The 27,248-nt window shown below is 35.5% G+C and overlaps 1 protein-coding gene and 1 pseudogene across 6 annotated transcripts in view; one reads left to right on the top strand and one right to left on the bottom strand.

The window, feature by feature from the left end:
* The window catches only part of BBS9 (Bardet-Biedl syndrome 9), a 475,024-nt gene that overhangs the window by 241,519 nt on the left and 206,257 nt on the right, over positions 1-27,248 (top strand). For all 6 annotated transcript variants that reach the window (XM_044920165.1, XM_044920167.1, XM_044920168.1 and 3 more), the window contains 2 exons: positions 424-596; positions 4,965-5,117. In XM_044920165.1, the coding sequence (XP_044776100.1) occupies positions 424-596; positions 4,965-5,117 (326 nt within the window). The remainder of the gene's footprint in view (positions 1-423; positions 597-4,964; positions 5,118-27,248) is intronic.
* LOC110588931 overlaps positions 17,666-27,248 on the bottom strand; it is a 28,129-nt pseudogene continuing 18,546 nt past the window's right edge.

Genomic DNA, 27,248 nt, shown 5'->3' on the forward strand with positions numbered 1-27,248 from the left:
TTTCTTTCTTTCTTTCTTTCTTTCTTTCTTTCTTTCTTTCTTTCTTTCTTTCTTTCTTTCTTTCTTTCTTTCTTTCTTTCTTTCTTTTCTTTCTTCCTTCCTTCCTTCCTTCCTTCCTTCCTTCCACTAAAATTTGGGTGTTTTTATTATATTGAAACCTATGATAAGAAACATAGGGAAAAGGACCATACTCTACAGGCTGCTACTGTGACGGCAAACCTTTGGAATTAAATTTGAAAATGTTAAGTGGTTGATGTAGAAAACTGCAATAAAGCAGTAGAAATCATATTTGTATTCCAAAAAAAGAAAAAACGTCTTTTTTGTTTGGGTATTTATGTCAGAGAGTTAGTGATAATTCACGTAGTTTCAGCTAGTAATTATGTGTTAATAAGTGTTTTTCCTTAATTATTTTTTCTCTCTTAGAACGGTATCGCATTCAGAGTGAACAGTTCGAAGATCTTTGGCTCATAACAAATGAACTTATTATTCGCCTTCAAGAATATTTTGAAAAACAGGGAATCAAAGATTTTGCCTGTTCTTTTTCTGGATCTATGCCCCTTCAAGAATATTTTGAGTTGATTGATCATCATTTTGAGGTGTGTACGATTGTAACTCATATTACCTGCAATTTTTCTATATATGAAAGAGAAAGAGATGCTACAGAGGAAAGAATTCTAGTGTACTTGGCTATTAAATCTAGTGCTTCAAGTAGTTATTTTATGTGGATGGTAGATTTTGTGTATCTGTTCCTGCCCTCTTGCCCAGTTTGTGGTCACTTGCAGACATTAACAGAGTGGCTGCCTGGAGCTAAGCATGTGGTCTGGCTTCAGAACAGAGCTGATTTAATTCTCCAACATGGGGACTTAACCTTTGACCCCAGTAACCCAGTGTTAAAACCGTTCGAGCTTATCAGCAGCCATTTGGCTAACTAATTCTAGCAGGCCATAAATGAGGTGTGATTATAAAGTAAAGTGATTTTTCCTTTTCTTTTTTAACAAGCACACCAGAACTTCTGCATCTGAATGAGGGTTAGCCACATAAAATATTCTTCAGTATCTGGCACAATGGGCACTTAGTAAATGCTGAATGATTAAATGTCTAAACAAATAAGATGTGACAGTGACTGTGTTACCCGAATATTTTTGCATTTCTTCTGTGGAAGAACCTGTGTTAATTGTCCTGAGTATCATGATGGTATAAAATCTTCATTCTTTGAAGACTGATTTGATATTTGGAAATAGTCAGGAGTCATGTCTTATAAATGAACTGGGCAAATGACAATCATTGTTTAAAAAATCTCATGTGTTAAAAAAAAAATTCACCAGATTCTACTTACTTATTTGCCCATAAGTAGACTCTGTAGGCAATTACAAAGGAGGGGGGGAGGAATTTCAAAAGGATTTTGAACATTATTCAAGGAAGCATTGGTTCTCTAGCATAACTGCTTTTTAAGGAATCAATAGGTTTTTGCATTTCAGTTTATAAACAATGATGTGTGAATATGTACGTGACAGAGAGAATATGTCATGTCATGTGAACATTCTACCTATTGTTTAATCCCTTGGACATTCTAAGAACATTGACTTTAACCTATAAAGACTTCTCCCTTTAGTAGAGTGTGAACATAAAGAGAAAATTTCAGTGTCTACAATCCCAAATAACATGTCATTATCAAATAAATTGAACTTACTTGGGTTATCTTTCATCTGTGCTGATAGTATTTTATAGGACAGTATGCTTTTGGCCAAATCATAGCACCAAAATTGACATTTGGGGAATATATTTAGGTATTTTAAGGATTGAGAACCTTTGCAATCCTCTAGGATATATTTTAAAAAATTCATGCTTCACTGTGCAAAACTGGGATCTAGTGGTTTATGGAAGAGTCTCCAAAAAACTATATTAATTATGTATTTGTAATATTTAAAACACAAGATATTAGATTCTGATTGACTGTAAGTTTGATGTACAGTTTGCCCTTATTTGCTGGCTGGTAAATCCCTGGAGTTTCCGCATCAGGGGCATTTTCTTTCTTTTTTTTTTTTTTTTTAAAGATTTTATTTACTTATTTGACAGAGAGAGAGGCAGGGAGAGAGGGAACACAAGCAAGGGGAGTGTGAGAGGAAGAAGCAGGCCCCCCGCGGAGCAGGGAGCCCGATGCGGGGCTTGATCCCAGGACACTGGGATCATGACCCAAGCCGAAGGCAGACACTCAACGACTGAGCCACCCAGGCGCCCCAGGGCATTTTCTTTCTGGGAGAGGTTTAGGGAACATGATGAACTACAGGCACTTCCATTTGTTACACGAAGTTTGTTTATTTATTTAAAAGATTTTATGTATTTATTTGACAGAGGGAGACAAAGCGAGAGAGGGAACACAATCAGGGGGAGTGGGAGAGGGGGAAGCAAGCTTCCCGCTGAGCAGGGAGCCATGCGGGGCTCGATGCGGGGCTCGATGCGGGGCTCGATGCGGGGCTCGATGCGGGGCTCGATCCCGGGATCCTGGGATCATGACCTGAGTCGAAGGCAGACGCTTAACGACTGAGCCACGAAGGTGCCCCTGTTACACTAAGTTTAAAACGAGCATCATTATACTTCCTTTCTCTCTGGCCCCACTCTCTGCTTTTTAAAAAAAATATGATTTTAATTTTTGAATTAAGATGGCTTTTGGAATCCAAGTGTCCCTTAGTTTTAGCTCCATGAAGGCAGGGATTTTTGTCTGTTTTATTCGTTGCTATAATTTCTAGCACCTAGAGCAATGCTTGGCCTTGGGATCAATAATATTTGTTAAATGTTGAAATTCTGACACATGAAAACATTTCAATCACTGATGTTTGGTTACAGATTCAATGGAATGATAACCTGGCTGATGTGTCAGTCATTATTGAAAGTGTCTTCTTAAATTTTGTTTCATGAATTTAGTAAATAAAATATTACAGCTAGAAATTATATTATTAAAGGAGTGTATTATTGATAATCAGGCTAATATTCTTTTTTAAAAATTTAGTAATTTAAAAAAATATCATTTAACTTTTGGTCATGAAAGTGTTTGGTTTTTTTTCCCTTCAAGAGAATATTCTTTGATTTAGTTACTTAGTGCTTCTGAAAATGGAATTAAAAGACAGTAATAAAATTACAAGTTTTTTTTTAAATCATGTGTCTGGGGAATGCATACACTGAAAAGGAAGTTTGGTTTGATATAAAAAAATGTAAACTGTAATGTTTGATTTCTGAACTTTTTTTTTTTTTTTTTGAGAGGGGCAGAGAGAGAGCAAGGTTGAGCAGGAGGGTAGGGGCAGAGGGAGAGGAAGAAAGAGAATCTTAAGCAGGCAGAATCTCAGGACCCTGAGATCATGACCTGAGCTGCAATCAAGAGTCGGATGCTTAACCTACCGAGCCACCCAGGTGCCCCTGATTTCTGAAGAAAATGCTATTTATTTCAGGACTAGTTGATGACTGTTTTGTAAAGTTGAATTAGCAGTTCACACAATCTGATTTCATGGAGGGTTCCTTCTACTCTATGACTCTCACTAGCTTCTTTTAATAGTACTAAATTCGAAGGTTATGAGAAGAGTTGTAGTAAAAAGAGTCTATTTTTGATTCTCATCTTCCAACCACTCAGTCTCCTCTTTGGAAGCAACTTCTGGTGTCCTGTTTCTTGTGTATATTTTTAGAATATGCAGTCACAACTATGTTAATGTACAGATTTCTTTTTAAAAAATACATGAATGGGGGGCGCCTGGGTGGCTCACTTGTTAAGCGTCTGCCTTCGGCTCAGGTCATGATCCCAGGGTCCTGGGATCGAGCCCCGCATCGGGCTCCCTGCTCAGTGGGGAGCCTGCTTCTCCCTCTCCCACTCCCCCTGCTTGTGTTCCTGCTCTCACTCTCTGTCAAATAAATAAATAAAATCTTAAAAAATAATAAAAAAATAATAAAAAATACATCAATGGTAGCATATTATACATGCTACTCTTCTGTATTTTGTTTTTGTTTTTGCTTTTTGCTTTGTTTCATTCCGTGCATCTTTGGATAACATTGCATATTAGTACTTAGTAGTTCTGCAAAGTAGTCTTTTTTTATTATTTAACCTGTCCCCCTATTGATGGGTATTTTAATTATTAATAATATCCTACTATAATACAACAGAACAAATAATTCTATAATGAATATCCTTGTATGTACATTACTTTTTGCAAGTATACCTCTAGGATAAATTCCTAGAAATGGGCTTGCTAGATCAAAGGCTATATTTGAGAGCTATTTGTATTAGCTTTTCTATAAATTTTGCCCTTTTTTCTATTGATTCTCTTTTCTTACTGATTTGTATTGGATTTTGGTCCTTTTCTCTTTGATTCTTAGATGCTTTCTAGATATTATGGGCTTGACTTTTTGTCTCTGGTTATTGCTATTATTTTTTGCAGTTTGCTGTCTTGTCACTTTACTTATGATATTTTTTTTTTTTAGCTGTATAGAATTCCTTTTTTTTTTTTTCCTTAGTTACAAATTTATCAGAGGTGTGAATGTGTATGTGTCTGGTTTTTGGCTTTTGAGTTATAAGGGTCTCTCTCTTGCCAAGATTATTTAAAAATTCTAATTTTTCTAGTACTTTTATTGTGTCTAAACTTTTTATTCCTCCAAGTGATTTTGCTGTAAAGATTGGGGGAGAAATTCTTATTCTTTTGTCTCTGTAATCAGTTATTACAGGACATTTATTAAATAATCTGTCTTTTCCCCAGTGATACTAGGTCATCTTTACTGAATTTCCATTTGACCTATCCTACTCTATTATCTATGTATCTATCTATTCATGTACCAAATATAACAGTTTTAATTCTCTTAACTTTATAATACATTTAAATTTCTTCATTACTCTCTTTCAGGCTTTAATTGTCATTGCCTGTATTCTTAGTTTAAATGTTTTTTTGTGCACATTTAACCTGAATTTAAGAAACTCTTTATTGTAGTTGCGGATAAATGGTGAAAAATTAGAAGAACTCTTATCTGAAAGAGCCGTACAATTTCGGGCCATTCAACGCCGACTATTGACAAGATTCAAAGATAAAACACCTGCCCCCCTCCAACACCTGGACATCTTGCTAGATGGAACTTACAAGCAGGTAAATATGATATCAATGATAGTTTTCCACTACTGGATATAATTTTTATCCCTCGCCCTAGAGTCATGTATTAGAATACCAAGATAAGGTAATTTCTTGCCTGTGTACCGTGGAGCAGTGAATAGCATATAAGCTTTAGAGTCAGGAAAACCTGAGTTCAAATGTCCAGCTTTGCAACTTTCTAATTATTGATCTTGAGCAACTTACATAAGATCCATCAGTCTCCACATTTTACTCAGAGTTATTGTGAAGATTTTTGATCATTTTGTGAAGAAGCCAGCCAGCACAATGCCAGGCACATGGTGTGTGCTTGACAGATAGTAGCTATTATGCTTAGTGTTATTATTAAATAATTCTTGGTGCATCTCATAATTATCACCATGATTCCCCAATTGTCCTGCTGAGCAACTGGCTTACACTTCCATTATTATGTCATTTGATGTTTTGTGAAAGAATTCTTAAACAGCTTTTTGTTCTAGTTCCAAAAGACTTGTTTCTTCCTCTTCCTGATTCTTCTTTCCATCAATGATTTACCCTTTGCATGGCTAGGGTGATATGACTCTCATTCTTACAGTATTATGTCACCAAAAGCTGTTCAAAATTATCATCTCTGGCTTGAAATAATAATTTTTAAAATTTAAAATTTCGTGGGTAAAACCTCTGACAGTTCCACTATAATGGAGTCAGCTTTGAATGACTACACGTCTTCTTATGCTTCTATATAATATCATTAATCTGTTCCAAAATCAGTGTGGGTGGTATGAGTATTCTGTTCATTTTTTAATTGAATTTTTTATTGAGATAGTTATATATTCACTTGCAGTTATAACAAAAAATACAGATAGATGTCATGTATCCTTTACCCATTTTCCTCCAGTACTAACATTTTGCAAACCTACAGTATATCACAACCAAGATATTCGCATTGATAAAATCCATGGATTTTATTCAGAATTTCATAATTTTACTTGTGCTAGTTTGTGGGTATATATATTTTAAGTTCTATACAATTTTAGCATATGTGTAGGTTCATGTACCCACCACCACATTCAAGATATTGAACAGGTCCATCACCACAAAACTCCCTCATGTTGCCTTTTATTGCCACCCCCTACCCCCACTGCCCTCCTCTACTATATTCTGTTGATTTTGAATGGACAAATCATATTTTTTTTTCAGTTATCTGAAAAAGAAGAATAGCTTACCATGTAGACATCAATAAATGTATTGATACAGTTATTTCTTGAAATATTCATGGTTATGGGAAAATGAGAAGCAATTTGAGGGACAGTCTGTAGAAGCAGTAGGGTATTAGAAAGAACATGGGGCTTGGAGTTCAAAGACCCCAGTTCTGTCATTTATTAGCTGTGTAGCTTTTGGCAGTTCCCTGACCCTCTCAGAGCTTCACTTTCTTTCCATTAAATGGGATACACACTATGTTGTTACAAAGATTCTATTCGCTGATGTATGTGGAAATGCTTAGTAAATTGTTTTACAAATCTAGGTGGCCAGTTTCCTTTGTGCTGGAGCAATTATGACTCCTCTGTCAGTGGGCACTAATGATGCTCTTTCTCTTCCACACTTCTTTCTCTCTTAAGTTTACTTTTTGTTTTGGTTTGTTCTTCATTTCCTTTCTTTTTTTCCTTGCCTTCCTTCATTGAAGTCTCTTTGATGACTTAATCTATCTCATTCTTAGGCCATACCTGCTGTGCTTGGGGTAAAGATATGCTGACTCTTGTCTTTAATGATACCTTATATTTTTTGTGGACACAGTGGCAGAGGGTGTTTAAAGGAATTTGGTGAGGATGTTTGATTTAATGTGTTCTGTATTTTCTATATAGCAAGACTTCCTTAGTCTTTTATATGTTTAAAGGGTTGGGGGTTTTTGTGTTTGTTTTTTGTTTTGTGGGGTTTTTTTTGCTTAGCCTCAGTGTTGGGTTTTTCCATGATTTATAGTATCACAGTCCAGATGATCAAAACCATGGGTTTTAGCTCAAATCCATATTTTTAAGTCTCCATGCATTTTAGATTAAAAGAGAATGAATAAGCTTTTGAAAGATATGAATACTATAAGGAACTTGACTTACTTTTAATATAATTATTCAATTTTATTATATATTCATATTAAATTATAGTGAGATATTGATTGTTCTCTATTTTAACTCTCTTTAGTTAACTTTTAATGACATAGTTAATTCATGAATATAATTTCTCAAAGAAAATGTTAAGATTATACACAGTGCTAAGTTCTCTATCATGGCCCTTGATCTCTCCTCAAAAATGTAATCACTTTTATATTTTTGTGTCTTTCCAGACTTTTTTTTTTTGCATTCAGAAATGAAGTATTGTTTCGTGAGGCTAAAATAATCCATAAATAGTATTGTACTATATGTATTGGTATACTTTTTTCTTTTTCTTCTAACAGTATGTACTGGAGCTCTTGCCATATTAATGTATAGATCTACCTCTCTGTGTGTTATGTAGTATATAGACATTCTGTATTATGGGCAAACTACAGTTTATTAAAGAACAGATCTCAATAGTAGTTTCAGTGTTGAGTCAACAGTGAGAAAAATCCCTTTTAGACAGCTCTACTGTGACCAAACAGGCATATGACATACTTCACTATCACATACTTTCTGTATCTAGTATAAATTTTTCTTATCTTTATACTTTGCCTGGGTAGGGGGCATGATTTAATTGGCAGATTAGCCAAATGCACGAAATAATGAGCAATGCTAGAGTGTAATCTTACTTTCCATGGCATGACTGTCAGTAAATCTTTAAAGTGTTTTCCTAATAGAGCAGTTTAAAATTAGATCTGTTACCTGTGTAAAATCCTTGTTTTCTCATGTGTCGGGAGCATTTAATTTTTTTTGTTAGTCCTTCTGTGAATCTTAGTGCCACTTTAGTTCAACCAGGAACAGTAAGAGAAGCACTTTGAGCTGTCCAGTGAAAGATTTACATTTTATTGCACTTATCTGGAGGATGTTACATTGTTAGCATTTAATGAACAGTGATAATTGGCTTATGTGAAAATAGAAGCAGAAGCCAGTATCCTTCTAAAACTAGTGTGTAAACTCTGAAGGCAAGAACTATTTTTTTTTGCCTATTTATCGCTATATTCTTAGGATAACATTTCTTATAGGTGCTTAATAAATATTTGCTTTATGAATGAATTCTTTATTGCCACTAATATAATTTATTGAAACTATGTTTTTGATAAGGGCAGCACTACAAAGAACAGATTGGTAGAGAATTCTTTTGAGTTCAGGCTCATGAATCACTGGGATGGTTTGTTTTAAAATCCCCAAAAGCCACTAAAGGAAACTCTCTTCTGTCTTCCTAAATAATTTAGTTGGAGGACTCAGGTAAACTGTCATAGCTAGGAAAGTTTTACAGCTGCAAATTCTTGACTAAGAAAATCTTTTCTATTCTTTTTTTTTTTTTTATGAATATGTGAATGCCAACGTAAATTTGAAATAATCATCTGTTGAAATACCTCTGTACAGGTAGAACATTGTTGAGGTTGAATCCCATCATGTTCTGAGTGGCATAAGAATTAATTGGGTTCTTTCAATATTAATGTATGTCCAGAAGCATGAAAAGTTTAATTCTCTTCATTTCTTATTTACATAATTGTTGAGTTCTTCCTCTAGGAAGGCAATTTCTTTGATGTCTTTGAGCAGCTAGGATAGGATATAGAAATGTACAACTGGAGGAAGTTTGGGGGTCTTACACATATTAGGTGGTCTAGGAACTGTTATGGGTTCTAATAAAGTTCGTAGGACAAACTGAAGTGAAGACCAAGGTCCTTCATATACAAATGATTAAGCATTGCTGACTTGGCTGTAATGTGAATTAGTTTGTATAGTATACTCATTCATGTAAACAGTCAGTTTATCAGGTACAGAAGTAGGTAAGGCCAGGGCAAGCCGTATAAGATCTGTGCCCTTGGTCTTTAGCAGAAACTGCAGATACCACTAGCTTACATAGTGAGCCCATGAAGGAGGCCTCTGATCTTTGAATGACTTGGGGTTTAGGTACCTTTGATTCTGGTCCACAAGAGCCTGCTAGAGAAAGCCACTGCTTCTAAGGTTGCAGTAAGACATCCATCATGGTTTCCTTTAAATACATGTTAATAAGTACTTTAGGGTTTAAAGTGGCATATCTGATGTGTCCTAGTAAAATGGTTAAGAACTCTATTCTAGAGTTAGCTTGCTTGTGTTCTAGTCTTGCTTCTGTGACCTTGGGCAAATTACTTAAACAGACAAAGAGAAAACAAAACCCATCCTAAGCATCAGTTTTCCCACCTGTAGAATGCTTCCTCTTTCATGGGGTTGTTATGAGGACTGAAATCTGTAAACATATAAATTGCTTAGAATAGTGCATGGTACAGAATGAGCTCTCAACAAATGTTAACTACAACTCTGGGGGACTTTTCTTCATTTTTATTTGACTAATAAGTTATGCCATCTCAAAACGATGCTGTTCATTTTTCAGACAAAAGAGGTTATAATAATTCATCATCTTTCTGAAACTCTGCTATCTGGCAACCTCGTAAATCTAGACCTCAGCCAAGAATGAGGAAGATCCTGTATCCTCAGGCGCATCCCCACACTCCTTTGTGTGTTGTTTGGTTCCAGAGAGGATCCCAAAAGGGGAGGGGCATCAGGATCATGAGGTCAAGTGGCTGTCCTTCCTGAATCCCTGATTGTTTCATCTGAATGTATCCTTAGAGGAAAAACAAAAAAAAATTACACACACACACACACATACATGCAGGTGCACGCACACGTGTGTGTGTGTACTTACACATACATACTGTTTTGCAGAAATGTTGTACCAAATGATAGTTTCACTAACAGTATATGAAAATGTCTGTTTTCTAGGTATTACTGTTTTGATCTTTACAATTTTGAACTGAAAAAAGAATTTTATTGTTGTTTTACCTTTCTTTGCTTACTAGTGACATTGAATATTTTTAAAATGTTAATTAGCCATTTGTATTCTTTCCTAGTGATTTATGTTTGTGTGTTTTCTGTTCAGTAGCCTATCAGGTAGTTCAGCTTTTTCTTGTTATTTTGTGTATATTAGGAGTGGCAATCTTTTATCATACTTTTGTCATGCATAAAAAATACATATTTAAGCGATGTAATCTTTCTTCATGTATAAAAAAAGTTTTACCAATTTGTCATTTGCCTTTTATTTTTATTCATGTTTTCTGACATTTAAAGTTTTAAAAGTATTTTTTTTTAATTTTTTTAAATTTTTTTATTCTTATGTTAATCCCCATACATTACATCATTAGTTTTAGATGAAGTGTTCCATGATTCATTGTTTGTGCATAACGCCCAGTGCTCCATGCAGAATGTGCCCTCCTCAATACCCACCACCAGGCTAACCCATCCTCTAAAAAGTATTTCTATAGTAAAATCTATCCATCTATTTCCTTTAAGTTTCTCTGCCTAGGAAAGCCTTTCCCATGCCAAGAGTACATGAATATCAACATATAATTTATTCTAGCATTTTTATGCTATCATTCTTTGTATATACTTTTAAAATCCATCTGGAATATATTATGCAATTAAGTGGGAATCCAATCTCCCTGCCAGAAATGGTGAGTGAGTTGTCTCAGCCCCTGCTTATTACGTAATCCATTTTTCTCCTGCTGAGCTAACATACTACCTGTATCATTTAATGATTTTACTGTTATAGCAAACCACCTCAAACCTTAGTGACTTAAAACAGCAATAATTCATTGTTGTTCACTTGGGCAGGTCTGTTGATCTGGGCCATGCTTGGTTGATCTCCACTGGGCTCACTCATGTGTCCCTGGTCAGCTGGTGGCTCAGTTGGAGACTGGATGGCCTGGGATGTACTTACTCACATATTTGGCAGTTGGCTCACAGTTAGATGGGATCATTGTGCCACATGTCTCTCCTGGACCAGCAGGCTGGCCTGGTTTTATTCACATGGTGACTACAGGTCCCAATGTACAACTATTCTTCAAGCCTCTGCCCTGTGTCTAATTCCCTATAGGTTTTGACCAACCCAGATCAAAGGGGTGAGGAAATAGACTCTGCCTCCTTACTGGATGAGTAGAGAATTAATTGTGGGCATTTTTGCAATATACCCTACTTTTTTTTTTTTTGAACATAATACTAAATTAGCAAAATGTTTTAGAAGACAATTTTTTTCCCTTCCATAACCCTTGGACTTAAGTTTTCTATACTTTCAATTTTCAAACCTAAATTTTTATTGTCATTACAATATTATTTATTCATAATCACTTTTGGTCTATAAACTGTGGAGATAATTTATCTTATAATTAATTAAGTTTGTCAAGAGTTGTTAAAAGCAAACAGAGCATCTGTACTGTTTTCAGGTTAGTGAGACTATTAGTGAATACTACTCACCTGTGCGCTTAGTTATGGTCAGTTGTTTTGGGGATGGAATCTGTGATTCAGTCTCCCTCTAGGGCTCTGCATTAGCCCTGTCCAGGGTGGGCTTCATGGACATGCGACCTGCTCAGTCATGCAGAATTCTATGTTTGGTTTAAAGCCCTATGGTTGCCATCTTGAAATTCTTCATACTTTTGAACGAGAGGCCCTCTATGTTCCTTTTGCTCTGGGCCCCTCAAATACTGTAGATGGTCCTGGCCCTGTCAGGATACTAACTAATTTCTGATGAGTAGAATAAGAAAACTGGGAGTTCAAATACAGAACAGAGTTAAAAAACAGAATGGCTTTATGACTATACCTCTAAGTTCCCCAGAGTTGGAGAAAAAGGGATGCAGTAGGCATTAGTGAGAACAACTCTGGGGGCAGCTTAAGAGTTGGGTTAACTGGCATCTTGGTTAACTGATCATGAGTGATAAGGTTTATCTCATTTAGGAATATCATTCTGCAATTAGTTGTCTCTAGGCATGTTGTGGGTACCAGCCTCGTTTTAGACTTCCAACCGGTGGGTCACTAGCTCCAAGATGTGCCATCAATAATTATGAGATCTGGTGCACAAGGGGGTCAGCCAAACACTTTTCTCCCATTTTCAACTGCAAGTCATTTCCTATATCCTGTATTTTTGATTGGCTAGGAACCCCACAACACACATTTCCACGTTAGCATTTTACTCTTACTAGCAGGCCTTTCCTACATAGTATCTACCTTCCATCATATCACATTCCATGGAGGGCATCTACCAGGCACCCCTTCCTGAGGTCAGCCTATGGCTGAAGCAAGGAGAGGGGACTGGGGCTATCACTCTAGGAAAAGCATCTTGTGATACATCCTCCAGTGAATGAGGATTTTCCAGTTGCCCACTACAATTTCAATAATTTAGTCTAGAATTTGGAAAAAAAAAAGTATTCCTTTTTGAAAAGAGCTTTCAACTTTACTTCTGGCTTTAAAGGCATAATGTTGAAAGAAAGTAACCATGTCAAGAATTTATTTTTGTCAGCGGTTAGAAACCTAGATTTCCTCATTTGTACAATTGGAATCCTGCCTTGTCAATCTGAATATATTTTTGGAGGACCTAAGAAAGGAAGTAAGGGAAGAGAAGGGAAATTCATGTTTATTGACCATCTGTTGAGTCTGAGATAAATTTCATTTATTACTTCAGTTAATAATCACAATCATCTTGTGAAGATGGCATTATTGTTCCCAATAATGGATCCCAAGTTATGGATGAAGAGCTTGAGACTCCAAGCAGGGTTAAGCAACTTGCTCAGTGTTACACAGATATTAAGCCATCTATTCCGAAGTCTGTGCTTTAGTATGTCATGTGCCATATTTAATCATTTCCATGTGGAATGTAGACATCCTAGGTTTTCTTTAGTGAAACTATAGTCAGGTTAAAGAAAAAGGAGATTCATGGAAACTATTTGTACATACTATGTTGTATATATATATATATATTCATGATCATCCAATATTCGTTGGGTATACACATATCAGAAAGGTAGCAAAATCTGAAGAGTTCCCCAAAGTATATATTACATCTGAAACTTGACTATCAGAGGAAGAGGTAACGTTGTTAATTTGTTCACTTATACCGAATTCAGTTTCTTTGCTATCAAATTCTAATGCTTATTGCATTTGGCAGAAAAGCTTTGGAAAATAAGTTCTCTTTCATGTTATAAAAATTTTATGTACATTTGTTAGTCAAAGCAAGACTGATTGGCTGAATTGAAATTGGGGACATTTAGACTTACCCTACAGTTTGGCTTGTGTTTTGATGCTTTTATGTGTACTGAGTTTTTTTTTCCCCCCCCCTTCCCACTTGAACACTAACCCTCTGTTGTTGCAGAGGAAAAATGTTTACTAATCTAAAAGTTTGTGTCAGATGACATATGTGTGATGTAATGACTGATAGTCATTAGTGTTCTAGAAAGGCACTTGGCTGATTTTTCTCTTCTGCAAAACAGAGGTTGTATTAGGCGTAATTTTAAACAGAGATCCTGTGGTTTGGAGTTTGCTATTTGTTACTTTTTCTGTACTTAAAACTTCCTTCCACTTTGTTTATTTGAATGGTATTGATGTATAAAAATCATTTTAAGTCACGCAGAAGTCTAAGAGCTTTTTGGTCCATGACTTTTTAAATGAACATGATTTTGGCTGATAACACAAAGGAATATGTGATGAAACATTCAGGCCTACTTTCCTCCTTGCCATTGGCAAGTAAAAACAATATGCTGATAGATTGAAAAGGAGGTATTAGGGATTTGGTGATATTGCTGCATTTGTTTTTCTTCTAACTACTTAAGAGCCAAGAAGAAAGTCTTTCTCCTCTGAAGGAGATAGAAAAAACAGGTGAGAAAAGTGGCACAGAAATTTGCAGCCATATGTTTGGGGATGAATGCAAGTGGTAAGTTAAAAAATGGAGTTTTTATCCCATAATTCTACTCTTGGCTATTTATCTAAGAAAATAGTTCACAAAGGGAAAAAAATACATCCATCAGGTTGGTCATTTATAACATTAATCACTATAAACTAGCTTTCCATGGTTAGAAAATGATTAACTTTATTGTAGTGCTACCATTTGATATGATCTCATTTCATATCATTATTTCATTTCATCATTTAAAAAACCTAGAATAATATAAACATTTCAAATAATTGAAAATAGCAGTTAGTATGTAGAAAGTTTCAAATAATGAAATAGATGTATCTATAGTAGGTGAGTGTGCAAAGATGTGGAAGGAATATAAAAAAATTGAAAATGGTGCACATTTGTTTTAGATGACTTTAAATTCTTTTTTTTTTTTTTTTAAGATTTTATTTATTTATTTATTTGAGACAGAGAGAATGAGAGAGAGAGAGCACATGAGAGGGGGGAGGGTCAGAGGGAGAAGCAGGCTCCCTGCCGAGCAGGGAGCCCGATGCGGGACTCGATCCAGGGACTCCAGGATCATGACCTGAGCCGAAAGCAGTCGCTTAAACAACTGAGCCACCCAGGCGCCCTAGATGACTTTAAATTCTTAAGCAGTTTCCTTTTATATTATAATGATCACAATTTGATAAGCATGAAAATAATTTTTCACAATATGTAAATGTACTTAACACTATTGAACTATATACTTAAAAAAAGGATAATAAATCTTATGTTCTGTGTATTTTACAATTTTTAAAAATAATAACTTTTTAAAAATGGGATGTGATCACAAACTCCTGGTCTTCATTGGTATTTTCTGAAGGAAGTATTTTCTCTCTCCCCTGTATACCCTATAAACTCATTTCTCTATTCCCTGAATGTTTAGAACTTTGGATTATTGTACCATATATGAATTAGTTTATTCCTATTCACTCAAAAGGGAGCAATTAGATAACTGAATGGTATGCTTGAATTAGTATATGATAAGGATGAGGGTTGTCTTACTCTGTCTCATTCTCACCTCACTAGTCCCTCAACTAAACTAGAGGAATATACAAAGCTCTTCTAAAATTATGTAAATTTTTCTTCCACTAGGTAAGAGTGCAATCTAGAATGTAATCTCCAAAGTGTGTTTGTTATAAGTGTACCACTGATATATTTAGTATATGTGTGTGGCTATAAGGTCTGTTCCAACAGAAATATACTTCAAGCTGCAAGTATGAGCCACATATGTAATTTAAGTTTTCTAGTGGCCACATTAAAAAAAAAAAAAACAAAATGAAACAAGTGAAATTAATCTTGATAATGTGTTTTATTTAACCCTATATATGTAAAACGTCATTTCAACATGTAATCAAATCAAAATTATCAAGATATTTTGTATTTTTTTCATGGTAAGTCCTCAGTACCTTGTTTAGTTTACATTTGCAGCACTTTTCAAGCTCTGAATAGCCATATGTGGCTAGTGGCTACCTCAGCAGACATTACAGTTCTAGCTACAGATAATTGTGAACTCATAGTTTTATATTTTTTCTTGTAATGTCTCTTGTTTTTTTCTTTCCTCTAATCCTTTTATTTAGTTATTGTTATTTTTAAAATATATTTTTAAAAAGATTTATTTATTTATTATTTATATATAGAGAGAGAATCTCAAGTACACTACCGGCTGAGCTTCGGACTAGATCTCAGGACCCTGAGATCATGACCTAAGTGGAAAGCAAGAGTTAGATGCTTAATCCACTGAGCCACCCACGGCCCCTATTTTTTATTTTTTAAAGATTTATTTATTTATTTGAGAGAGAGAGAGAGGGAGAGAGAGAGATCATGCTAGCAGGGGGAGGGGCAGAGGGAAGGAATCTCAGACTCCCCACTCAGTGCAGAGCCTATGCTGGGCTCCATCTCCTGACCCTGAGATCATGACCTGAGGTGAAATCAAGAGCGGAGCACAACCGCTCAACCAACTGAGCCCACCAGCCACCCCTCCTTAATACCTTTAAATTATAGCTCTTATAAGACAATCATTGATGCAATGATTTTCACTCACTGGTTGTGAATAGCAGGCGGTGGGAAGCACTCTTAGATGATTGGGGGACTACCAGGAAACTTTGCTCACATAAACCATGCCTTCAGGTATTGTTACAAAATAAAAAGAAAAATAAAAGCATCAAATTTTGTGTCAACAGACTTGGGTCCTGGTTCCAGCTCTTTATGTTTCTTTGACTTTGGGTATGTCACTTGGCTTCTTCACTTTTATCGTTGGACACCTTAGAACCTGTCTGAGCAGCATCCAGCATGGTGCTTATCTTCTAGTAAAAATTTCAATAAATATTTATTGTATCTGCATAATGGTTAAGGCAATGGACTTAGAATCTTAAATTTCCATCAATTCAGAATTTCAGAAACAAATGGGCCTTTAGGGTCATTTAGTGTAAGCCTGGGGTGTGTTTTTTGGCCAGTCAACATTTATTTGGTGAACGCTAATGATAGTGATCTAAGTAACAGGGCTTTTGAAACTGAATTAATTTTCAAACAAGATATACAAGTGCAGAGTAGTATTATGGCATTGGAGTTATGCTTATGTATGTAACGCTAATTGACATTAATGGGGGTTGTACATAAATCAAGGGGAAAACAGACCTATTTGTATATAAAAACATTCTACTTTTAATATCCATCTGGTATGCTTTACCTCCCTGGGTCATATATTTTTTTTATAAACTGAATGCATACTTCTTTATCTGCATGTTCTTCAATTGATAGTTGGTTTTTCTGTTTGCTAATATTAGTGTGAATACCTACTTAGATTGTACATTCAGTATTAGGATTTTATTTTGGCAAATTTTTCAACTTCAGAAATTTGATCATCTGTCTGATATAAAGTATTCTAAACCAAAAGTAATCAGGGGTACCCTCTTCTGCTAAAATTTCTTTCTATTTGTTGTTTGATCTTTTAAAAAAATTAGTCCTTTGAGATACTCAGAAACAAGATGTTTCTAATATTACAATAAAACTATTAATGAACCCATTATAAGGAAATGAAAATCTTATCTTTTTGTATTAGTGATGAGAGAAAAAATATATAAGTGGCCTCTAATTATCTGTAATTATATGAGTTTTCTTTCATTTATGTTATCTATCTTCCTGTTTAATCCTATCTAGCACAATTATTCCTTTTGTATTAGTTTTCTGTAAATGGAGTTCTGAATGGTTTGAATTGTGAATTAACAATGATCACCATCCTCATAACCCTCCTCTTTACCTTCCTTCCCTTCCCCCACTTTCTTTCTTTCTCTCGGTTAAGGAAAACAAAGCCAAAGAGATTATTTTATGATATTACTTAACAAAATAAAAAGATGTATGATCTTTAAGGGATTATCTATGAACAGCTAAGTAGTTATATAAATACTGTTATGTTTCCCTGTATATTTATATCCAGAGGGCTAATAGTGCCCTGAGTGTTGTTTGAAAGTATGAAATGTAACCAAAGATAAATTGAGGTGATATATTTTTAAAAAGGTATTTTGTGAGACTCAACTGTGTATTCAGGAACAAGGTAGTAATAGGTAAAAGTGATTTAATCTAATTAAAAGAAATGAATTTTGAACATTGGACTTTATTTTTATTTTTTATTTTTATCAAGTTCCAAAAAAGCTTTATTACATACAGAGGGGAAGAGTTCAGTCCTTCTTGTTTGCTGCTTTCCTCATGACTGTCAGGACATTGCTCATCTCCTCTCTCTTCCTCTTGGCACAGATGTGTGTCCCCACTTTTTTCTTGATGAACTTAGGGTGCACTTGTCCTTGGAGACCTTGAGCCAACCCCATGGCACACTGCTCCTATGGGGTGAAGCCGTACACCTCTCAGATCATGTCCCACACGAGCTTGGAACTTGGTGTGCTCAGTGAGGCACCAGCTGCTGCTTGCTCATGTTCTTAGTCACCTTGTGGCCCTTGTTGAGGCCCATGGCCGTAGGTTAGCGCAGAGCTATGGCTGCTGCCCCTCCATGGCTCCTGAGGCAGAAGGAACATTGGACTTAAAATGGATTTAGATGTATTGTCACTGTACTTGGGAATCATTCGTGGAATGTTTTGCAGTAAAATCAGTAAAATCAGAAAATCACTATTTTCCCTGATGGACCACCCTATATTGTTGTTTTTAAGTTTCCTTTTATATGATTTCTAAATCTCTTGTAGCAGGATATTGGATTTCAGGAAAATCCAACCACCCTTCCCACCCAAATATTGATTCTTTGCCTCCCTCTACCCCATCTAGGACTGGCTTATAGCCAGTGCTTAATTTGCATGTTTAGTTGATTTCTCAGTTGGAATGATGGGCTCAAAGGCCATATTCTTGGAGACATTTTTCCCAATGAACTGATAGATTTTCATGGGCCATCTTTCTTTTATCCCACCTTTGTGATTCAAGGTGAAAATATGTAAGAGGATCAGCTCTTGCTAGTTGAGGCCATGGACTCAAGGAGCCCACAATTCCTGGTCTTTATGATCTAATGTGTCAACTTCTTATCTGACACATTAGATAAGACTAATCTTCCGAATGTAATTATCTGTATTTTTTATTTGTTTTTATCCTATCCCATTCTGAGACCTTCAGGGGATCTCCTTTGTCTATCTGTTTGAGACTTCTCTCTCTGGCATTCAAAGATCTCTGAAGAATGGGACACAACTCCTTCTAATTTTAAGTCCCACTTCTGCAAAACATACATGCCAGTCAAGTTAGCCTATTTTCTTAAAAACAACAACAACAACAACACTTTACTGGTGTATAATTTGCATACTGCAAAATTCATCCATTGGTAATGTACCATGTAATGAATTTTAGTGTATTTATTGAGTTGTGCAAACATCACTACAATACAGTTTTAGAACATTACCATTATCCTCAAAAGCTCCCTTGTGCCCATTTACACTTAATCCCCTCTTCTACCCCTAACGCCAAGAAACTACGAATCTATTTCTTGTCTAAGTTGGCCTTTTCTGGATATTTAATATAGTTAGAATTGTACAATAAGTATTCTTTTGGATCTGAGTTCTATTACCTAACATAATGTTGTTGAGGTTCATCCATATTGTAGAATGTGTCAGCAGTTTGTTCTTTTTTATTGTTGAATAGTATTCCACTGTATGAATACACTACATTTTTTTTTAAAGATTTTATTTATTTATTTGACAGAGAGAGACAGCGAGAGAGGGAACACAAGCAGGGGGAGAGGGAGAGGGAGAAGCAGGCTTCCTGCTGAGCAGGGAGCCCGATGCGGGGCTCGATCCCAAGACCCTGGGATCCTGACCTTAGCCGAAGGCAGAAGCTTAACGACTGAGCCACCCAGGCACCCCCACTACATTTTGTTTTTATCAGTTGATAGATATGTGGATTGTTTTCAGTTTTGACCAATAAATGAATAATGCTCCTGTGAACATTTATTGCATGTCTTTATGTGGACATATGTTTTGTTTTTATTGGGATTATTATTGGTAGATTATTGGGAGTAGAATTGCAGGGTTATGTGGTAAATTTATGTTTAACTTTTTATGGTATACTTTTTCCTCAGTGTTGTATCATTTTATATTCCCATCAGCAGCACGTGAGGGTTTCTTCCTCTTCTTCAAGATCAGTTCTTCACTTGACCCTTTTGATTTTCCACTATTTTCTGGAATAATAATTTATTCATCATTTATTCTGGCTGTTATATTTTTGATCTCTCCCTCTCTGTTCCTTCCCTATAGCCTATAAACATGCTGAAGTTTATCCTGTCACAGACCTGCCTCTTGCAACTTTTCTTTGTATTTCTCTTCTACATGTAATCCATTCTTTCTTTTCTCCCTCTGCACACTTGTCTCATCAGAAACTATCTACTTTTATTTTCTCTATTCTCTCATTTTCCATTTCATTTATCTGTCCACTTTTTTTATTGTGTTAAAAAACCCCATATATGGACTCTATTAACAAATTTTTAAGCTTACAGTATAGTTTTATTGACAGTATGCACATTGTTATATAGCATATCTCTAGAACTTTTTCTTTTTCTTTTTTTTCTCTAGAACTTTTTCATTTTGCATGACTGAAACTCTTTACCCACTGCATAGGACCTCCCCTTTCCCACCCCACCCTGCTTCTACTCTTGGCAACTACCATTCTACTTTCTGCTTCTATGAGTTTGATTACTTTAGATGTCTCATATAAGTGAAATCATGAAGTACTGTTCTTCTGTGATTGGTTTACTTCACTTAGCATAATGTTCTCAAAGTTCATCCATGTTGTCACAAATGGAAGAATTTCCTTCTTTTTTATGGCTGAATAATATTACATTGTATATACATATACCACAGTTTTTTAATCCATGTATCTCTTCGCAGACATTTAGATTGTTTTCATATCTTGGCTACTGTGAATAATGCTGCAATGAAAATGGGAGTGCAGAAATCTCTTTGAAATAATGATTTCCGGTTTTTTGGATAAATACTCAGAAGTGGGACTGCTGGATCATATTGTAGTTTTATTTTAAATCTTTTGAGGAACCTCCATACTGTTTTCCATAGTGGCTGTACCATTTTTTCATCCAATGAATAGTGTACAAGTATTCCAATTTCTCTACATCCTTGCCAACATTAATTTTTTTCTCTTTTGATAATGGCCCTCCTAATAGATGTTTATGATCAAACTGTAGGAGTTCTTATATATTTGTATAATATGTGAATATTTTTTTCCATCCCGTAGGTTGCCTTTCACTCTGTTGATTATTTTCTTTGGTGTGCAGAAGCTTTTTCATTTGATGTAGTCCCACTTGTCTATTTTTGCTTTCGTTACGTGTGCTATTGGTGTCATATCCAGGAATCCATAGCCAAGTCCAGTGTTATGAGAGAGAATACACTGACTCTGTAGATCACTTTGGATGACGTGGTTTTGCCCTGCCGCTGTTGCCTCTGACCTTCTGATTGCCAAATCCATTAAATTTTTTTTTGGTTATAATATTACACAGTCTTTCTACCATGCTTTTTTTTTTTTTAAAGATTTATTTATTTATTTTAGAGGGAGAGCGAGAGTGCTTGTGTGAGCGGGGGGAGGGGCAGAGGGAGAGGGAAAGAGAGAATCCCAAGCAGACTCCCTGCTGAGTGTGGAGCCCCACCTGGGGCTTGATCTCAGGCATATTCTCCTGAGATCATGACCTGAGCTGAAATCACCAGTCAGGTGCTCAACCGAGTGAGCCACCCAGGCGCCCCTCTACCATGTTTAACTGTCAGCCTATCTTACTTTTTTGAAAGTTTCCCAGGCTATCTTAATGTATAGCCATTCTTATAACTGGTTTTTCTTTGCTGTCTTCATAGGCTACTTTTCCTTCTCCTACCTTAAATGTTGATATGTACCATCTGACCTGCTGCTCTTCTCTCTTGACATGCTCTGTCCAGATGATTTCCATATGATTCATATATTCCCTTATGGGACATTTTGGTGTTTACTCATGTTTAAAATCCTGTGTTAGGCACTGTGAGGGGATGGGCGATAAAAATTAACCAGAGATAGTCTCTACCTATTTCCATATTCAATGAATATATATTTCAACTAGGATATCCCACCTCCTCATACAAAAAACCATGTTCATAACCCATTTATTTGATTGCACATACCACTGATAGGTCATGACTCATTGGGAAGCATTGAGGATAGAGCAGAAAACAGGTCTGAAGCCTGAGTCTGGTGGTCCTCCACATATAAAGCCCATTAAGTATTCCTCATCCCTGTAGCGAATGGTCTAGACAAAAATACTATTTAAAATTCTTTTACCTACCTTAAAATAAAATATAATCTGACTTCTTTCTTTCTGTTGGATTTTGGGGTACTATTTTCTGTTTCTTTCTTTTCCTGATTTGTAATAGCCATGCTGATTCCTAATTTACTGGTTCTAGAGGTTTAGCAAAAAGGTTACTAGGTTTGTTTGATATATGTATTAAGAAGAGTGAGTGCTAAGCAGAGGCCTAAACTTGTTGGTGCTTTATGTGAATTTGTTTTAGGACATGGGTTTTACTTATGAATCTATTTTGGGAGTTCAGGCATATTCTCCTCTTACTATCTCCACTAATCCCTCATAATTCTTTTTTTTTTTTTTTTTAAAGATTTTGCTTAAATAATCTCTATATCCAACATGGGGCTCAAACTTACAACCCTGAGATCAAGAGTCACATGCTCTACCAACTGAGCCAGCCAGGCTCTCTCACAGTTCTTATTATTGTTTTGGATGGATGACATTACCAAGGTCTAGATAGCTGATATTTTACTGAATGTACATACTTGTACACACATCTTTATACAGACACACATTCTTGTAGTTTGTTACAAAGTTTTCACTCTTAGAAAATAAACTGAAAGCAATTTCCTAAGTTAGACCTGGTGTGATACTTCACTACTGCCATAATGATAGTCTTTGCTGGTTCTTAATAAATAAATATTGCTTGCTGTAAAGTTCTAGTCAGAAAAAATTGTGTTCTTTGGTAACATAGCATTAATATAAAATTTGACATTTCATGTAGTCGACAAAAGATGAAATACATTATATCACTCTAGAGCCACAGGTATATATTCTATCCTAACTAAGTTTCCCACTCTTGAGAATTTCTTCTTCCATTTATGAAGAGTTTCTACTGATTGATAATGAACTGAATCTTTTCTCCTTGAAGCTACTCTTACTTCAGAAATTTCCCTTGAAGTAAGGGAGCCAGGTACATAAATAATCTGGCTCAGAATATCTGAATTGCTTTTAAGCTTCAGGCAAGCTAAAGGCAATATTTGATGTTGAAGCTATGTTTTGTTTGTCTGTTTGTAATTTTTGAGTAGAGTAAGTGGTACAGAGAGTGCTTTTGACATTTGTACCATTTAGGTAGTTCAAAACATCTCATATTTAAAAGAAGACTTGTGTTGGCACATTTTTAATTTAGAAAAGAAGATAAAATTATATAGGAGGTTAAATTTGGGTTGTGCATATATAGAAGTGAACCACAGAAGAGTTTAAAATCCCCCCCCCCTTTTTTGCCTTATATACCTCAAGTATAATGCAGGCCCTATGTATACATAAGGGAATAATTAAATACAGAAGTGGAGTCTACTTGTTAGCCAAAAAGGATGCCTGGAACATGTGGATAAGCTTGGATATTTGTCTAATGTTAATTGGAATATTGGTTTTCAGTTGAAGATGCCGAATCTACAGAAAAGTAATTGGATTTAGCTTCCTATTTAGCAAACTACTTCAAATCCCTGAAGTATCCCACATCCGAAACTAATTTTTCTTGATTGTATCAAGTTTAGTCATGAACAGAACAAGGGTTGACATAGTTTTTTAATATTTAAGATATTTCTTGACAAGGTTTCAACACTGTTGCTTGTCCACAAACCTTGTTAGTTTCCCTAACGAGAGATGAAATCTTAGGTTCTATGGAACCGGTTTTACAACTTTGCAAAACTGTCTTCTTGAAATAAGTCAATTTATTCTTTTTTCCTATACATTTAAATTTAAACTTGTATTTTGATCAGATTTCAAGAAACAACACAAAAATGGAATATTTCTTACTGCTTTTCATATAAACTTATATGTGTGCTTAATATAACTCCTTTAGATTCAGCCTAGGAAATGTATTTTGTGGTGATTCTTAAGTCTTAAAAGTGTTCTCCAAACTACAAATGTTTAATGTGGTGTGTCAAAATATTTGGAAATAGTTAAAAAAAAAACTTAAGAAAGAATAGGCTATTTGATCATTGAAATTCAGGGATTAAAAGATTCCATTTAGTAGTTTACTCGCTCAAATATTTATTGAGCAACTACTATGTATGAGTTTCTTTGTGATTGGAAGAGATATATAAAGGTGTTTATGATATGGTTGCTAACCTCAAGGAGCATGACCTTCTTATAGTGATGATAATTTAAAGGTAGACAAATATTACCTTTTAGTCTAGTCTTTTGCCATTAAAGATGATAAATACTCAAAAAGATACAGCGGTGCTATGAGATATGAGCAGATGCATCATATATAATTTTTAAATTAAAATGTATTATCAGATGAAAATCATTTTAATTGATATTAACAATGACTAATAGGAGCTGTAATAACTCAACAACAGATTATTTTAGTGTAGTTTTTGTACTAGGACCCATCATGTTAGAAAAAATTTGTAGCCATGCTTCCATGTCATTTTTCTTACTTATTTAGCAGATAAGTACTGTACATTTCAGTTGAAGTGAATTTTCCATCTGTTTTTAGTCTGTTTCCAGGATAAAAGTAACTACCAGATCTAATGTTGTTCACTCTTGTGCCCCATTGCCTAGCACAGAGCCTGGTGTGGTACATAGTAGGGCTCAACATATTATTTCTTGAACTCAATGGTCTTGCCCCAGAGGTAGTTGGCATTTCTTCAGGGAGCTTCTGAAGGCATGCCTTATGTCTCTGCCAAAAATTTCCTCTGGGACCAGGATATTATTTTGCTAATGAGATATGCACTTTACAACTTACATATTTAGACCTATGTTTATCATTCCTACTCCTGGAGTTGAGCAGTCATTGCAGGTACAACGGGCAATGCTCCTAATCCTCCTTTGCTGTGATTTGAATTGTTTCAGGATTCTGTTTTGTCACTGGAATTTTTATGATCTCTTTGTACTTAGAAAGCAGTTATCATCTTGGAACAAGAATAGGCTCTATCATCTTTTGGGTGTTAAGTTACAGGTGTTTGAAAGGTTTATGCTGTATGTCATTTGAGGTAAATTATTTTTTACATTCCAATTAGGTTTACAGTTTTGTTTTTGTTTTTTTTAAAGATTTTATTTATTTATTTGACAGAGAGAGACACAGCGAGAGAGGGAACACAAGCAGGGGGAGCAGGAGAGGGAGGAGCAGGCTTCCCGCCGAGCAGGGAGCCCGATGCGGGGCTCGATCCCAGGACCCTGGGATCATGACCTGAGCCGAAGGCAGAAGCTTAACGACTGAGCCACCCAGGCGCCCCTACAGTTCTTTTTTATTTATTTATTTATTTTTATTTATTTATTTATTTATTTATAAAGATTTTATTTATTTATTTGAGACAGAGAGAATGAGAGAGAGAGAGCACATGAGAGGGGGGAGGGTCAGAGGGAGAAGCAGGCACCCTGCCGAGCAGGGAGCCCGATGCGGGACTCGATCCAGGGACTCCAGGATCATGACCGGAGCCGAAGGCAGTCGCTTAACCAACTGAGCCACCCAGGCGCCCTTACAGTTCTTTTTTAAATGTGTTTTTCATGAGCCTGAATCACAGATTCTGATGAGGTACTTCATTTTTCCAAATTTTAATTTCTAGTTCGATAGCATCTCCTTGATTTTGGCTTTTCTTCTTAAAATAAAAATTATTTTCCATAAAGTAAATTATTTTCCATAAAGCTGATGGCTGCAATGTTTGATATAGTTTAATAGGGGCTGTTAGGAAATAATTGGATACCTAGGACCTAGAAAAAGAGTCAGTTTATTTTTTACTATGAATTAGTTCTTCTGGACTGCTCATAGTCAAGACTAGGTTATGAGCTAAATGATAGTTCCTTTAGCCTCCAGACAAGTACAGGTCCAGATACAATATGTTTCAACAGTAAAGGGATGGAGATTCAGGCATTGCTACAACTCTTCATGCCTGAGAAATCTTACAGGCTCACCTCTACTGTCAGCCATTAAAACTTTCAGCTTTGTCAAGATGGAGAGTCCACTGGGACCGTGAATGATGATTTAGTTAGTCATTCCCTTAGTAAGACTTAGGTTGAGTTTAATTTTTTGTTTTGAATTCCTTTTTCTTTTCTAAATAAAAATTTGTTTCCTTAGGTTAGACTTCCATTAGAGTAATTACTAGCTCAAAGAATAGGCACATTTTTAAGGCTTTAATCTAAATGACCAGGTAATTGCTAATTTTGTGAGTAGATAGTGCCACCAGCAGCATAGAATGTGCAAGGGGAGTTTTAATTTTTCCTTAATGGTATCTTCCCTAGTAGGTATGTCAGGATCACTCTTTGCAGAGCACCTTAGAAACTGCAAAAGAATGTGTCTACATAGTCCTGTGCTAGAAGACCGCCCAGTCCAATTGAAGAGAGCAAAGAGTTGCATATGGAAACACATATAGAATACTGTCACAAATAGATAAAGACAGGGGCCGGCCATTGGCCCCTTGCTTACAGTGAATTAAAATCCAAACCAAACCAAACCAAACCCAACTTCTCAGAGTGGACTGAGAAGGAGGCAGCACATGAGTGCCCCTGTAGTCTTCCCTTATTTTGGGATTTAGATCAATTAGTAGGAATTTATCTGACTTCTTCAGGCCTACAAATGGCTCTGTTTGTTAGGAGAGATGGAGAGAAAAGGGAAAATGATTGAAAAGGGGCAAGCAATGATTGACTTTTGATTGGATTATATAGTGGAATGACTTTAAATTATATCTACAAAGAAAATTTTTACAAAAGTCTCTTTTAAAACAATCAGAAATAAAAAAAACCAATCAAATAATTTCATTTTATGTACCTTTTGAACGAAAGGTAAGAATTGCATTAAATACTATCATGTGGAAAATTTGCAAAATTCAGACAAATGCAAAACACAAAAATTAAAATGAATGTAATTCCTTGTGAACATTCTTCTTTCTCTTTTTCTGTGTGTATACATGCATTATTTAAAAAATTGGGATAGTTATATAAAGGATGTGCTTATAGTCCTGTTTTTTGATTTTATCTCAAGAATAGTTTTCATGTCATTATAAATAGCATTATAACATCTTATTTAATGCTACATAGTGGCTATGTCAAAATCAGCTTACCCAATTTTTTACTGTTGGATAATTTGGTTGCTTTGAAGATCTTATTTCTACAAATAATGCTGCAGTAAATATCTTTGGAGGTAAAACTTGGTCCATTCATGACCATTTCCTCAACATAGATTTCCACATGTGGAATTGTTGGACCAAGGTCCATGTGTATTTGTAAAGGCTTCTAATACATGTTTCCCCTGAGAAAGGTTGTATCAATTTACTGTCCCTCCCCCCAGGAGCACATGAGAAAGTCCACTTCTTGGCTACTCTGTTGACGTTGGGAATTATCATTAAAAAAACAAAAACTCTGCCGGTTTTATAGATGAAAATAGTGTTCTACTAGTTGTAGTGTGTGTGTGCGTTTGTAGTGTGGTTAGGCCTTGGTCCTAATCTTTTTTTTTTTTTTTTTAATTTTTATTCTTATGTTAATCCCCATACATTACATCA

Source organism: Neomonachus schauinslandi, chromosome 12, assembly GCF_002201575.2.
Source record: "Neomonachus schauinslandi chromosome 12, ASM220157v2, whole genome shotgun sequence".
Lineage (NCBI taxonomy): Eukaryota > Metazoa > Chordata > Mammalia > Carnivora > Phocidae > Neomonachus > Neomonachus schauinslandi.